Here is a 12,438-nt window from a genome sequence, read left to right as displayed (position 1 = left end):
CAATACCCACCTGCTGAAGTGAAGAAACAGATTGACAGAGCCAGAGGAGTACCCAGAAGCCACCTACTACAGGACAGGCTCAACAAAGAAAATAACAGAACGCCACTAGCCATCACCTTCAGCCCCCAACTAAAACCTCTCCAACACATCATCAAGCATCTACAACCTATCCTGAAGGACGACCCGTCACTCTCACAAATCTTGGGAGACAGGCCAGTCCTTGCTTACAGACAGCCCCCCAATCTGAAGCAAATACTCACCAGCAACCACACATCACACAATAGAACCACTAACCCAAGAACCTATCTTTGCAACAAAGCCCGTTGCCAACTCTGTCCACTTATCTATTCAGGGGACACCATCATAGGGCCTAATCACATCAGCCACATTATCAGAGGCTTGTTCACCTGCGCATCTACCAATGTGATATATGCCATCATGTGCCAGCAATGCCCCTCTGCCATGTACATTGGTCAAACTGGACAGTCTCTACATAAAAGAATAAATGGACACAAATCAGACGTCAAGAATTATAACACTCAAAAATCAGTCGGAGAACACTTCAATCTCTCCGGTCACTCGATTACAGACCTGAGAGTGGCTATCCTTCAACAAAAAAAACTTCAAAAACAGACTCCAATGAGAGAGTGCTGAATTGGAATTAATTTGCAAACTGGATACAATTAACTTAGGCTTGAATAGAGACTGGGAATGGATGGATCATTACACAAAGTAAAACTATTTCCCCATGGTATTTCTCCCCCCCACCACTGTTCCTCAGACGTTCTTGTTAACTGCTGGAAATGGCCCACCTTGATTATCACCATAAAAGGTTTTCCTTCTCCCCTCCCCCCCGCTGGTAATAGCTCATCTTAAGTGATCACTCTCCTTACAGTGTGTATGATAAAACCTATTGTTTCATGTTCTCTGTGTGTGTATATAAATCTCCCCACTGTATTTTCCACCAAATGCATCCGATGAAGTGAGCTGTAGCTCACAAAAGCTTATGCTCAAATAAATTTGTTAGTCTCTAAGGTGCCACAAGCACTCCTTTTCTTTTTGTGAATACAGACTAACATGGCTGCTACTCTGAAACCTGCCATTTTAAATGGCCAACCCAACGGGTGCTTGGTATGGGAAATGAGGGCACTGCTATTTGAAACCATTCCCACATGTTATGAAGGTTAAAGAAGCCAAAAGACTGTGGCTTACCATGGCCGCCTGCAAGCCGAAGTCTGTTGCCTGGCCTTGCGTGTGTGATCTCTCACATCAAACCAGCAGCCCCTCAATATAACCGAAAGCACATGTACTATGTAATGTTAACAGCTTGGTTCACTGTGAAAAGGTCTACCCATTGTTCTCTAAAATGTGTCTTTTTAAATACTACGCTCCCTTGTTTTCCTCCCGCAGCTGCAAATGTTTCAACACTCCCCCTATCATCTCCATCCCAAAGGCTAGCACAGATAAGACGAAAAAACCCCACTCATAATGAAATGTTCTCTGAGCTCATGCAGTTCTCCCGCACTGAAAGAGCTCAGCAAAATGCGTGAAGGCAAGCAATGTCAGAGTCCAGGAAAGCACAAAATGAACGTGAGGACAGGAGGGACGCATGAGAGGAGAGGTGGTGGCAGCGTGATGAGAGGAAGCAGGATGCAATGCTGAGGCTACTGGAGGATCAAACTGATATGCTCTGGCATATGGTTCAGCTGCAGGAAAGGCAGCAGGAGCACAGACCGCTGCTGCAGCCCCTATGTAACCAACCACCATCCTCCACAAGTTCATAGCCTCCTCACCCAGACGCCCAAGAACGTGGGGCGGGGGGAGAAGAGCAGCTCCGGGCACTCAACCACTCCACCCCAAAGGACTGCCCAAGCAACAGAAGGCTGGCATTCAATAAGTTTTGAAGTGCAGTGTGGCCTGGTCCTTCCCTCCTCCCCCACCCCTTCTGGGCTACTTGGCAGTTGTCCCCCTATTTGTGTGATGAATTAATAAAGAATGCATGAATTTGAAACAACAATGACTTTACTGCCTCTGCAAGCGGTGATCGAAGGGGGAGGGGAGGGCAGTTGACTTACAGGGAAGTAGAATGAACAGGTTTTCATCAAGGAGAAACAAACAGAAATGTCACACCGTGGCCTTGTCAGCCATGAAACTGGTTTTCAAAGCTTCTCTGATGCGCAGCGCGCCCTGCTGTGCTCTTTTAATTGCCCTGGTGTCTGGCTGCACGTAATCAGCGGCCAGGCGATTTGCCTCAACCTCCCTCCCCCCCCGCCGTAAATATCTCCCCCTTACTCTCACAGATATTGTGGAGCACACAGCAAGCAGTAATAACAATGGGAATATTGGTTTTGCTGAGGTCTAACCAAGTCAGTAAACTGCGCCAGCACGCTTTTAAACATCCAAATGCACATTCTACCACCATTCTGCACTTGCTCAGCCTATGGTTGAACAGCTCGTGGCTACTGTCCAGGATGCCTGTATATGGCTTCATGAACCATGGCATTAAGGGGTAGGCTGGGTCCCCAAGGATAACTATAGGCATTTCGCAAAAACAAAAGGAGAACTTGTGGCACCTTAGAGACTAACAAATTTATTCATCCGATGAAGTGAGCTGTAGCTCATGTAAGCTTATGCTCAAATAAATTTGTTAGTCTCTAAGATGCCACAAGTATTCCTTTTGTTTTTGCAAATACAGATTAACAGGGCTGCTACTCTGAAACCTGTCATATAGGCATTTCAACATCCCCAACGGTTATTTTCTGGTCTGGAAAGTAAGTCCCTTGCAGCAGCCGTTCCCACAGACCAGAGTTCTTGAAGATGCAAGCATCATGTACCTTTCCTGGCCATCCCACGTTGATGTTGGTGAAATGTCCCTTGTGATCCACCAGTGTTTGCAGCACCACTGAAAAGTACCCCTTTTGGTTTATGTACTGGCTGCCTTGGTGGTCCAGTCCCAAAATAGGGATATGCGTTCCGTCTTTCGCCCCACCACAGTTAGGGAATCCAGCAAAGACATCCATTATGACCTGCACATTTCCCAGAGTCACTACCCTTGATAGCAGCAGCTGAGTGATTGCGTTGGCTGCTTGGATCACAGCAGCCCCCACAGTAGATTTGCCCACTCCAAATTGATTCCCAACTGACTGGTAGCTAGCTGTCTGGCGTTGCAAGCTTCCAGAGGGCTATCACCACTCGATTGTGAACTGTCAGGGCTACTCTCATCTTGGTATTCTTGCGCTTCAGGGCAGGGGAAAGCAAGTCACAAAGTTTCATGAAAATGCCCCAAGGCATGCAAAAATTTCGCAGCCACTGGGAATCATCCCAGACCTGCAACACTACGTGGTCCCACCAGTCTGTGCTTGTTTCCCGGGCCCAGAATTGGCATTCCACAGCATGAGCCTGCCCCATTGCCACCAGGATGTCCAAATTACTGGGGCCCATACTTTGAGAGAAGTCTATGTCCATGTCCTCATCACTCTCATCACTGTGCTGCCATCGCCTCCTCGCCTGCCTGGTTCTTGTTCTAAACATACTGCAGGATAATGTGCAAGGTGTTTACAATGCTCATAACTGCCACAGTGATCTGAGCGGGCTCCATGCTTGCCGTGGTATGGCGTCTGCAGGAGAGCAGAGTTGCAGCGGAAGCGGTGGCTGATGACGGATGCCACTAGAATAGATATTTATAGAGAATGACGAGAGGACCTGCGAGGTGGATTCATGAGAGCAGGAGAGCAGAGTTGCAGCGGAAGTGGGAGCCCATGACAGCCAACATGGAGAAATTCACTATCAAGACAACAGAGTTGCAGCGGAAGCAGTGGTTGGATGACCGGTTTTGGAGACCTACTGCACCGTCTGCTGCCAGCAGCACCAGGACACAACAGCAGCGGTGTCGGTGAGCTGAGCGGGCTGCACGCTTGCCATGGTATGGCGAGACAAGAGCAGGAGAGCAGAGTTGCAGCGGAAGTAGTGGATGATGACGGTCATATAGAGGACCTGCGAGGTGGATTCATGGCACCAGGAGAGCAGAGTTGCAGTGGAAGCGGTGGTTCGATGACGACGGTTAGCAGTCCTACTGCACCGTCTGCTGAAAGCAATATGGCGTCTGCACGGAAAAAAGGCGCAAAACGATTGTCTGCCGTTGCTTTCACAGAGGGAGGGGCGACTGACGACATGTACCCAAAATCACCTGCGACAATGTTTTTGCCCCATCAGGCATTTGGTGCTTAACCCAGAATTCCAATGGGTGGCGGAGACTGCAAGAACTGTGGGATAGCTACCCACAGTGCAACGCTCTGAAAGTTGACGCTAGCCTTTGTACTGTGGATGCACTCCGTCGACTTAATACGCTTAGGGGGGTCACACACAATCGACTGTATAAAATCACTTCCTAAAAAATTGATTTCTATAAATTCAACCTAATTCTGTAGTGTAGACATACCCTTAGATAAGTGCCATTTCTTGAGATAAAAAAGCAAACCACTGCTTCTGTGCCCTCTACTGGCTATAGTCTGTTAACCAGTGCATCAGCTGAACAGCATGTTGAATGCTGTCCAGACATTACAAGAGAAGGTCCTTCTACTCCCCCTGCTGGATTTCAAGAGGCTAGCTTTGTTTAAATGTAGCTTGATTGAACTTGTTTCTTAAATCACAGTGATGTACTAAATCATAATCACTGATACTGAAAAGAAAGCTAATAAGTAATAACATGTCTATAGTGGCTGTCAATGTTGTTTTAATCAAACTTTTCTATTCTATGTACTGCAGGAGTGCCTACAGGCTTCACATGATTGGGGCCCACTGTGCTATACACACAGACAATGAAAATACAATCCTTGCACCAAGCACTATCCATATCTGGTTGCTCTTGTTTTCCTGATCTTTACATATTATTATTCTGCTGTTTCTAAAAAGATTTTGGCTTTCCTACATCTTCATATTTAAATTAGGTTAAAGTTTCTAGCCAAGAGAAAATATTTCATTTCAGCAGGGCCAAGACTCTGAGTATATTTGCTACAGCAGAATATGAAGAAATTACACTATGGGCTAGAGTAAATCCTAGATTATACAGGTACAGACTGTGCCCAGAAGTGGGAAGTCTATCTAGAAGGCAGTTGCAATTCAACCCACAAATTCCCCTCCACCAGAGGGCCTGCCAGCATAGCCCCATTGGTGGATAAAAGGTGACTGGGGAGAGAGTACTGTACTGTCAGAGTAGCCAATGCATGCATTGTTGCAGTTCCTGCACAACATCAGTCATGAGGTCTCCTATGAAGCCCCAAATGCAGTGTAAGCTGCACAACCCTAATTCAATCCTGGTGCCCTGTCGATTCTGAGCTCTGAATGATGCAGGGACCTGTAGAAAAAGTAGTATCACACCATTCATAATAAGTATGTAAAGGGGAGCAGAATTAAGGTTACACAAGGAACCTTTATTCTGGCATTTCCTAGCTTTCATGTTTGACTTTGCAACTCTAACATTCTCTTAATAAAAAGAAAAAGAGTACTTGTGGCTCCTTAGAAACTAACAAATTTATTTGCGCATAAGCTTTCGTGAGCTAAATCTCACTTCACTGGATGCATGCTGTAGCTCACGAAAGCTTAAGCTCAAATAAATTTGTTAGTCTCTAAGGTGTCACAAGTACTCCTGTTCTTTTTGCGGATACAGACTAACACGGCTGCTACTCTGAAACCATTCTCTTAATGTAGTTTTTGTATGTAATATCAATTTTAATTGTGTGTGATCTATTGCTAGCCATACTTCTGCTAATGTTAAGTTTATGCCTATTGTTGACCGGCATTCTCATGCAAGCAGGATGATGGCTCTCATGAGCTAAATTCAACCCTGGAGTAAGCAGTTACAACTCCTATTGATTTCAATGGGCATTTCAGCTGCTTATCTCAATGACCACGTTTTAAAATAAACATGTCTCCATCATTTCCTGCAGGCACCATCTCTATGGCTGAGATGACAGTTTACTCTCAGTCCTACCTGAAACTGTTAATAAGGGTGCCAAGAATGGTGAATTGAATTGAGGTCAGCAATACTTTCCACGTAATTCACGAACGTACATAAAAGGGCAATTACTTTGAGTCACCACTAACAAAGCCTTTTAATATAAATTGTGCTCTTTTACAGTATGGTTAGCAAACATACCCACAGGATGTTCGTGTTGGGAATGTGCTCCAACCAGAATAGGCAAACTCCAAGACTGCTTACTGTATAAAGAATTTCTTGCCAATGCTCATTTGTGTTTACAGAAATTTCAGTCCCTTAATCCTGTTCATTAATCTTTCTCTCAGTCCCAAAACAACCTTCCTGTGTCACAGGCAAGTTAAAGGCAGAAAAAGTTGGTTCACAGTTGCTCAGGTTTTGCACCATGATCTCTAACAGCAGCACCAAAACATAAAAGAATAGCTTTGGGTCTATAAAACATCAAAGCAACCACAAATATTCACTGAATCACTTCTGAGATCAATGATCAGCTTTCAGGTAGTGACAACTACCTCTTTGATCATATGCAAAAGACAATTAAGATGAACTTATAAAGAAGTTGTCAGCACAACAGGATTCCAAATATTTTTGTGTAAGTAAAAAAGCACTCTGCTACCTCCCCGCAGCTTTAGAATGTCAGTTATTTTACATTGGTTACATAGGGCCTTTTAAACTATTTTGCTTCTGTGGAGTAGAGCAGCTGTTTGAGACTAGAAGGTTTTTAAAGGTTTTGATTCCTTCCTAAGCAGTTAGACAGGAGATGGTGAAGATCTGCTGGAAAACATCTTCTTGTATTGAAACCATTCCATGAAATAACACTGATTCTCTAGTTTCCTGTTGACGGAACGTTTTCATGCAGATATTGCAAAGCCAAGTCTGTCCATTTCATTTCTTGTTCTTTTACTGACTCTGTTGTGCCGCCATTATCTTGTTCTGGTTCAGGAAGCTCATTCTGAGAACAAAAAATGGTACAATGCAATCTATACTTACAAAGCACCATAACAGGAGCAGGTTAGTAACACTTCATATTGATAAATAAACAAATCCACAACTAAGACTGGATGGAGCATCAGAAGGACATGTACTGTACATACTGCTCCCCTTAAAAATATCAACTAGCCCAAATATGGGCATTCCATTTTCCACAAGAATTCTGTGCTTAGTTTAGAAGTGAATTAGTTTCCTATCTTGGTGGTTGGTGGACCCAAATAGTACACACGCAGCAAAATAAATGATTGTAATGTCTGGTAAATATCAGATACATAAATATCAGTGCAAATATTTTGTTGCTTGTTTGCAATCTTTCTCCAGCAATGAAGTCCAAATATATAGGTATTCCATTTCATAATTTTAAATAAGACATTTTATCAAATATCTCTTTACTGTCCTACAGAAGGTAACAAAATAGCAAAATAAGCACTCTGTCTCGAAGTTGAGGTCAGTGACCTAAAGGAGGTGAGGCTGTGTTAGTGCCAGATAGAAAACTCAAAAGCACTTCTAAAGTTTGCTTTAGTTACAGAAAACTGATGAACAGACAAGCTGTCAGGACGAGCAATGGTTTAACTGTTTTGTTTTTCTTTTAAACATTATTCTCTAAGTCAGGGGTAAGCAACCTATGGCATGCATGCCAAGGCAGCATGCAAGTTGATTTTCAGTGGCACTCACACTGCCCGGGTCCTGGTCACCGATCCGGGGGGCTCTGCATTTTAACTTAATTTTCAATGAAGCTTCTTAAATATTTTAAAAACCTTATTTATTTTGCATACAACAATAGTTTATTTATATATTATAGACTTATAGAAAGAGACCTTCTAAAAATGTTAAAATGTATTACTGGCATGTGAAACCTTAAATTAGAGTAAATAAATGAAGACTCGGCACACCACTTCTGAAAGGTTGCCGACCCCTGCTCTAAGTGTTGTCATAACTGTGCAATTGCTAGAAAATGTGTTATTCTCACTCCTGGGTCTTGGGACTCCTAGCACGAGACAAACAGAACTCCTCAAACTCTAGGATTTTGTTCACTAAGGGCCCTGATCCAAAGCCTGTTAAAGTCACTGGGAGTCTTTTCATTCTTTTCAGTGGGCTTTGGATCAGACGCTAAAGACAGAAGTAGTGGGTCAGGACTCAAGTTCAAAGTGGGTCAGGACTCAAGTGGGGTCATGTACTACCCATGACTCTAAACAACACCAACTTTCCACTCAGCTCCTGCTTGCCTTTATTGAATGAAGGAATATCCCACAGCAGCCATGCTAGTTTTATAGCCTGCTAACATCCAATCTCCGACAATGGCTCAGTCCTCCTGAGGCCTCAGAGGACCTTTAGGTCCATACCCAGGTCCCTCTCTACTGTTAAGTAAGAGTGCCCACAGGACCAGGACACCTCAGAAGTATGCTGCAAGTAACTCTTCCTCCTCTGCAGATGCTGTCTGTATGCATGATTCTCAATCTTTGAAAGTACATAGTCACTTTTGGGGTTTTTTTTGGCGGGGGGGGGGGAGATAGTCCATGAACTATCTACTGAACCGACAATAAGATGAAGACAAACGCCAGCACCAAAGCTGTTTCTCTATTTAGCCAGTTTAATGAGGCACATCCCAGTAAACTCTAACAGCTTGGAGAGTCTGGGCTTCCATTTCTCAAAAACATAATCACAGATCGGCAAGATGGAGGTAGGATTGTTTCCTAAAGCCTGAATACAAACAGCAGAACTAAGTGAAGATAGTGAGTTGCTATGCATATGTCTGCAACAGACACCACTGACTGTCCTAAGGCAGGTGGCATAGGCTGCCTCACCTGTGACCCAGCTGATCCTGAGAAGGGCCTTTAGGCTTCAAACTTCAAAGTAACGTAAAATGTAACCAGACAGCTATCCCAGCATGGTCCTTTAGTGACAATACCCTCTGCAGTAGTGATGTCAAACAAATCCAGAAAGTCAGGTGGACTGACACAGAGACTAATTCCCTTCAAGTAACCTCAAGAACTTTGCATACAATGAAAGAACGAAGAGAGGCCTTGCAGGTTTTGGGTACATGGATGTGGGAGGGAAGAAGTCTAGCATGAGCTAAAATCACTGCTGGTTGGGGAGTGTCTCAACATGAAAGGCAACCTCGAGCCCATCAAAATAGAGTGGTACAGGCAGGCCTTTAATAAGTTAATTAAGGACTACAATCTAAAGGCTTATGGCAATCTAAATGAGGGGTTTCCATGAATGACAAGGCTGTGTCTGTGCCTAAGGACAAGGAGCTGTGAACATCCTGGTGTACCATCAAGTGGTCTGTGATAGACCAAAAATAGCTGCTGAATGAGCCTAGGAGGAGTTATCCCTTTTCCTCCCTTGGCTTGCAGTAGTGGAAGTGAATGAGGGACCGGGAAGTCTGTGAGACCTCCCATCTCCCCTCCAGCCAGCTGCTTAGCACTTGAAAGAGCTGAGGAAGAGGAGAGTCCTGGAACACAGCCGCATAGACTGATAATACCAGAAGTAGCTGGGGAAGATTGGGGCCACTTCACCTATCTCTGGACTAGTGGCAGTAGAAGCACAGGGGGCGGTGGTCTGCCCTATGCAGCAGTACCTCTGTGAGCAGAGACCTGCCAACAACGGATGTGTCCAAGCACACAGCTTAGAGGGTACCCCTGGTGTGGATACATTTTAATAGAGATCATATCACAGACACCTTCATGATTACATACCATCCTTGCACCAACTACAGCAATTGCTTTCATGCAAAAGTAATAGGAAAATATTTAACCTATTTTGTCTTATTTTAATTGCATTTTAGCAGCTAGAAATGAAGAGTAGCCAGTATCATGTGACTAGCCAGCTCTCGGCATACTGCTATCACCTGGCTGATCAACTGCAGTGCCAAACTGAAGCGTATCAGGGAGAAAAAGGATCACTTATGTCTGCCCTGTACTCCGGGATAGCTCCTGGAGGCCAATACCATCGAATTGCACAGTGCTGCGTCTACACTACCCCAAATTAGACCCAGGAAGGTCGATTTTAGCGCTACTCCCCTCGTCAGGGAGGAGTACGGCAGTTGATTTTTTAAGAGCCCTTTAGGTCAGTGGAACGGGGTTGGTTGTATGGATGCATTCATTATAAAATTGACCTAATGTGGGTAAATTCGACCTAACCTTGTAGCGTAGACCAGGCCAGAGAATTAGGGGATAATGGGAAGAAGCATTCCATCATCCAAAGAAATAGATAACTGGTCAGGAGTAGGGGAAAGCATTTTCTCCTTCCAAAGAGAGGCAGCTGACTGCAGGGAGAGAAGCACTTGTTCTTCTAGCCACCAAGAGATATGAGAGAGCAGGAAGAAATCCCCCACAAAATAAATGGGAAGCTGGCCCCTGGGATGTGGGAGCATTATTCGTACAACTGGCAAAACTGTAAGGCACATTTGCTATGCCATGCCTCTGTTAAGAGGTTAAAGAGAGTAGAAACATCAGGCTTATCAGCAGCCTACAGTATTCACCTACCAATGGTATTGCTACATCCTCATAGGGTAATCTATCTTCTCTCCATGCATCATCAATCAAATCCAGGATTCTTCCATCCCTCTGAACCTCACTGTCCATCTTTGTGCAATTCACATACAGATAGATCTGTGATATAAAGCAGATGTTATTTGTGATATCCAGACCCCACAAAAGATTAAGCTTAACTCTATGCTTGCTCTGGCCTTGATCCCTTTTTTAAATAGCTTAATGTTTTTTTACAGTCAGTACGGCATGGCCAAGTTGATTTTCACAGTTATTGTTTGTATTGCCCTGTGAGAAGCTTGAATACGACATTTCTTTCTCTACCAATTCAGTTTTTGTTCATGTAACAGACTTAGTTTCCTTCCCTGTTCAAAAAGGGGTTTAAAATTGCACTATAACCATCTCATCCTTAAAGGGTCACTGTCAAACCTTTTGTAAACAAATTTTGTTTCCTGACAGAGTACCATCTAAAATTGTGTCTCAAATTGATTTAAAATTCCTTTATAAAAAAACGGTTAAGGATATTTCTGCTCGTGTTTACATTTATCCAGCTTCAGGTATAGTGACCATCCCCCCAGAATTTAAATACTTAGAACCATCTTTAGGATGGCCTACTCCTCCCTGCACGCAAATACCTGCCTATTGCTTGTTGCCTGTTTACTTTCGATCATGGATCTGCTGCCACTGCTGGCAAACATCCTTTGGCAGAGTGTGGGGAGAGGTGTGCACCATCAAGACAGTGAAAGTGACCCTTCACAAAATACTGTCAAAAGCAGTGGCACAAATGAAGGAGACTAATAAAGTAGAGGAAAAAGGAGAATCTTCTCCAAGCCTCATCAACCATAGTAATCTCAGGGGTTGCGTGTGACAATTGCATTACTACTCTCTCCTTCAAATACTATCTCCAGACACCGCTGCTGCAATGCCTACAAGCAATCTGCCAGAGGATGATGGCTGGGTTGTGTGACAGCCGGGCATAGCCGACATTATTTATTTAAAACTAAAGCACAGATGGAACGAGGAGGGTTGTGCCAGAGCAGATGCACGTAGCCGCCCGGCTGCCGCTTTCCCACTGGTGACACATGGAACAGCCCTGTTCCTTGCAGCAGGCGCCAAGCGAGGAACGCGCCAGGGCAGGGCGGTGGCTAGAGGTCAGGCTGCCAGAGAGCGATCCCAGCCTGGGGCAGCAGTGGGTGGCGGTGCGCAGGGGCGCGCAGCCTGGATGCCCAGGGAATGGGCTTCACCCCCACAGCTCCCATAGCGACGCACTGACGGGGGAGGGAGGGGAAGCCTCTACACAAGATCCGGCCCCGCTCATCCTCTTTGCCCCCCCCTCCCGACGCAGGGAAGGGGCTCGAGCTTCCCGGGCAGCGGCCTCAGCGCGGTCAGTGCGCATGCTCAACCGCCGGGCATACGCAGTAGCAACGCAGCTCCGCCCCCGCCCCCGCCCCCGCCCCCGGGTTGTGTTAGAGGTCTCGGCTCCCCCGGGGATAAGGGGCTGCAGCGGTGGCGGGGCCCAGCATTCTACCCCACCCTTCGGGCCGGCAAGGAGCCGTTCCCTCCGACGTCCGGGCCTAGTCCCCGCACCTGACACCCTGCGCGCGCGCCGTCTCCCGCCAGCAGCCCGGGGAGGAAACCACGTGACCGGCGGCGCGAGGCCGCGCGAACCATAGAGAGCGGGAGGGTGCGAGTCCGCCGAGGAGAGAGCGGCCAGCCCCAGAGGTAACGGTTCGGCCGGGCCGGGCTGTGGGGAGTGTGTCTGACTGTCCCTGGGTGACCAGGTGGCTGTCCCTGTGGAGCTGGGTCTGATTGTACCTGGCAGTGTGTGGTGAGGTAAGTGTAGACTGGTGTCCAGCTGCGGCTGTCCGGGTCTGATTGAACTTGGCTGTGACAGTCTGACTGCATGACCAGGTGGCTGTAGCTTTTTGTCCAGCTGTGACTGTCCCTGCGGGGCTGGGTCACACT

General features: G+C 45.9%; 2 protein-coding genes across 11 annotated transcripts in view; one reads left to right on the top strand and one right to left on the bottom strand.

Annotated features, from left to right (window-relative positions):
- Positions 1-6,085: 6,085 nt before the first annotated feature.
- On the bottom strand, positions 6,086-12,178 carry ANAPC13 (anaphase promoting complex subunit 13). 2 transcript variants are annotated; one of them, XM_038416005.2, is made up of 3 exons: positions 12,061-12,178; positions 10,471-10,596; positions 6,086-6,944 (listed from the first exon to the last, which is right to left on the bottom strand). In XM_038416005.2, the coding sequence occupies exons 1-3, from the start codon at positions 12,142-12,144 to the stop codon at positions 6,819-6,821; spliced, it is 336 nt and encodes a 111-aa protein (XP_038271933.2). In that variant the 5' UTR covers positions 12,145-12,178; the 3' UTR covers positions 6,086-6,818. The 2 variants fall into 2 exon arrangements, with proteins under 2 accessions (XP_038271933.2, XP_038271935.2); XM_038416007.2 differs by having other exon boundaries at positions 12,007-12,150.
- The window catches only part of CEP63 (centrosomal protein 63), a 55,210-nt gene continuing 54,827 nt past the window's right edge, over positions 12,056-12,438 (top strand). For 5 of the 9 annotated variants that reach the window (XM_038416004.2, XM_043492669.1, XM_038415997.2 and 2 more), the window contains exon 1: positions 12,056-12,195. The gene's annotated coding sequence lies outside the window, so the exon portion shown is untranslated. Of the gene's footprint in view, positions 12,307-12,438 lie in introns of all 9 variants that reach the window. The other 4 variants (XM_043492660.1, XM_043492658.1, XM_038415995.2 and 1 more) reach the window with 2 other exon arrangements.

The sequence above is a fragment of the Dermochelys coriacea genome, chromosome 9 (assembly GCF_009764565.3).
Source record: "Dermochelys coriacea isolate rDerCor1 chromosome 9, rDerCor1.pri.v4, whole genome shotgun sequence".
Lineage (NCBI taxonomy): Eukaryota > Metazoa > Chordata > Testudines > Dermochelyidae > Dermochelys > Dermochelys coriacea.
The sequence above is the reverse complement of the archived record's forward strand: the minus strand, read 5'-3'. Positions and strand labels throughout refer to the sequence as shown.

Coding starts and splice junctions, on each gene's coding strand:
- ANAPC13 (XM_038416007.2), bottom strand. CDS start 12,144: ATGGTTCGCGCGGCCTCGCGCCGCCGGTCACGTGGTTTCCTCCCCGGG. Junction 10,597..12,006: donor GCTCCTTGCCGGCCCGAAGG/GTGGGGTAGAAT, acceptor TTTATATCACAG/ATCTATCTGTATGTGAATTG. Junction 6,945..10,470: donor AGGATGTAGCAATACCATTG/GTAGGTGAATAC, acceptor TTTTGTTCTCAG/AATGAGCTTCCTGAACCAGA.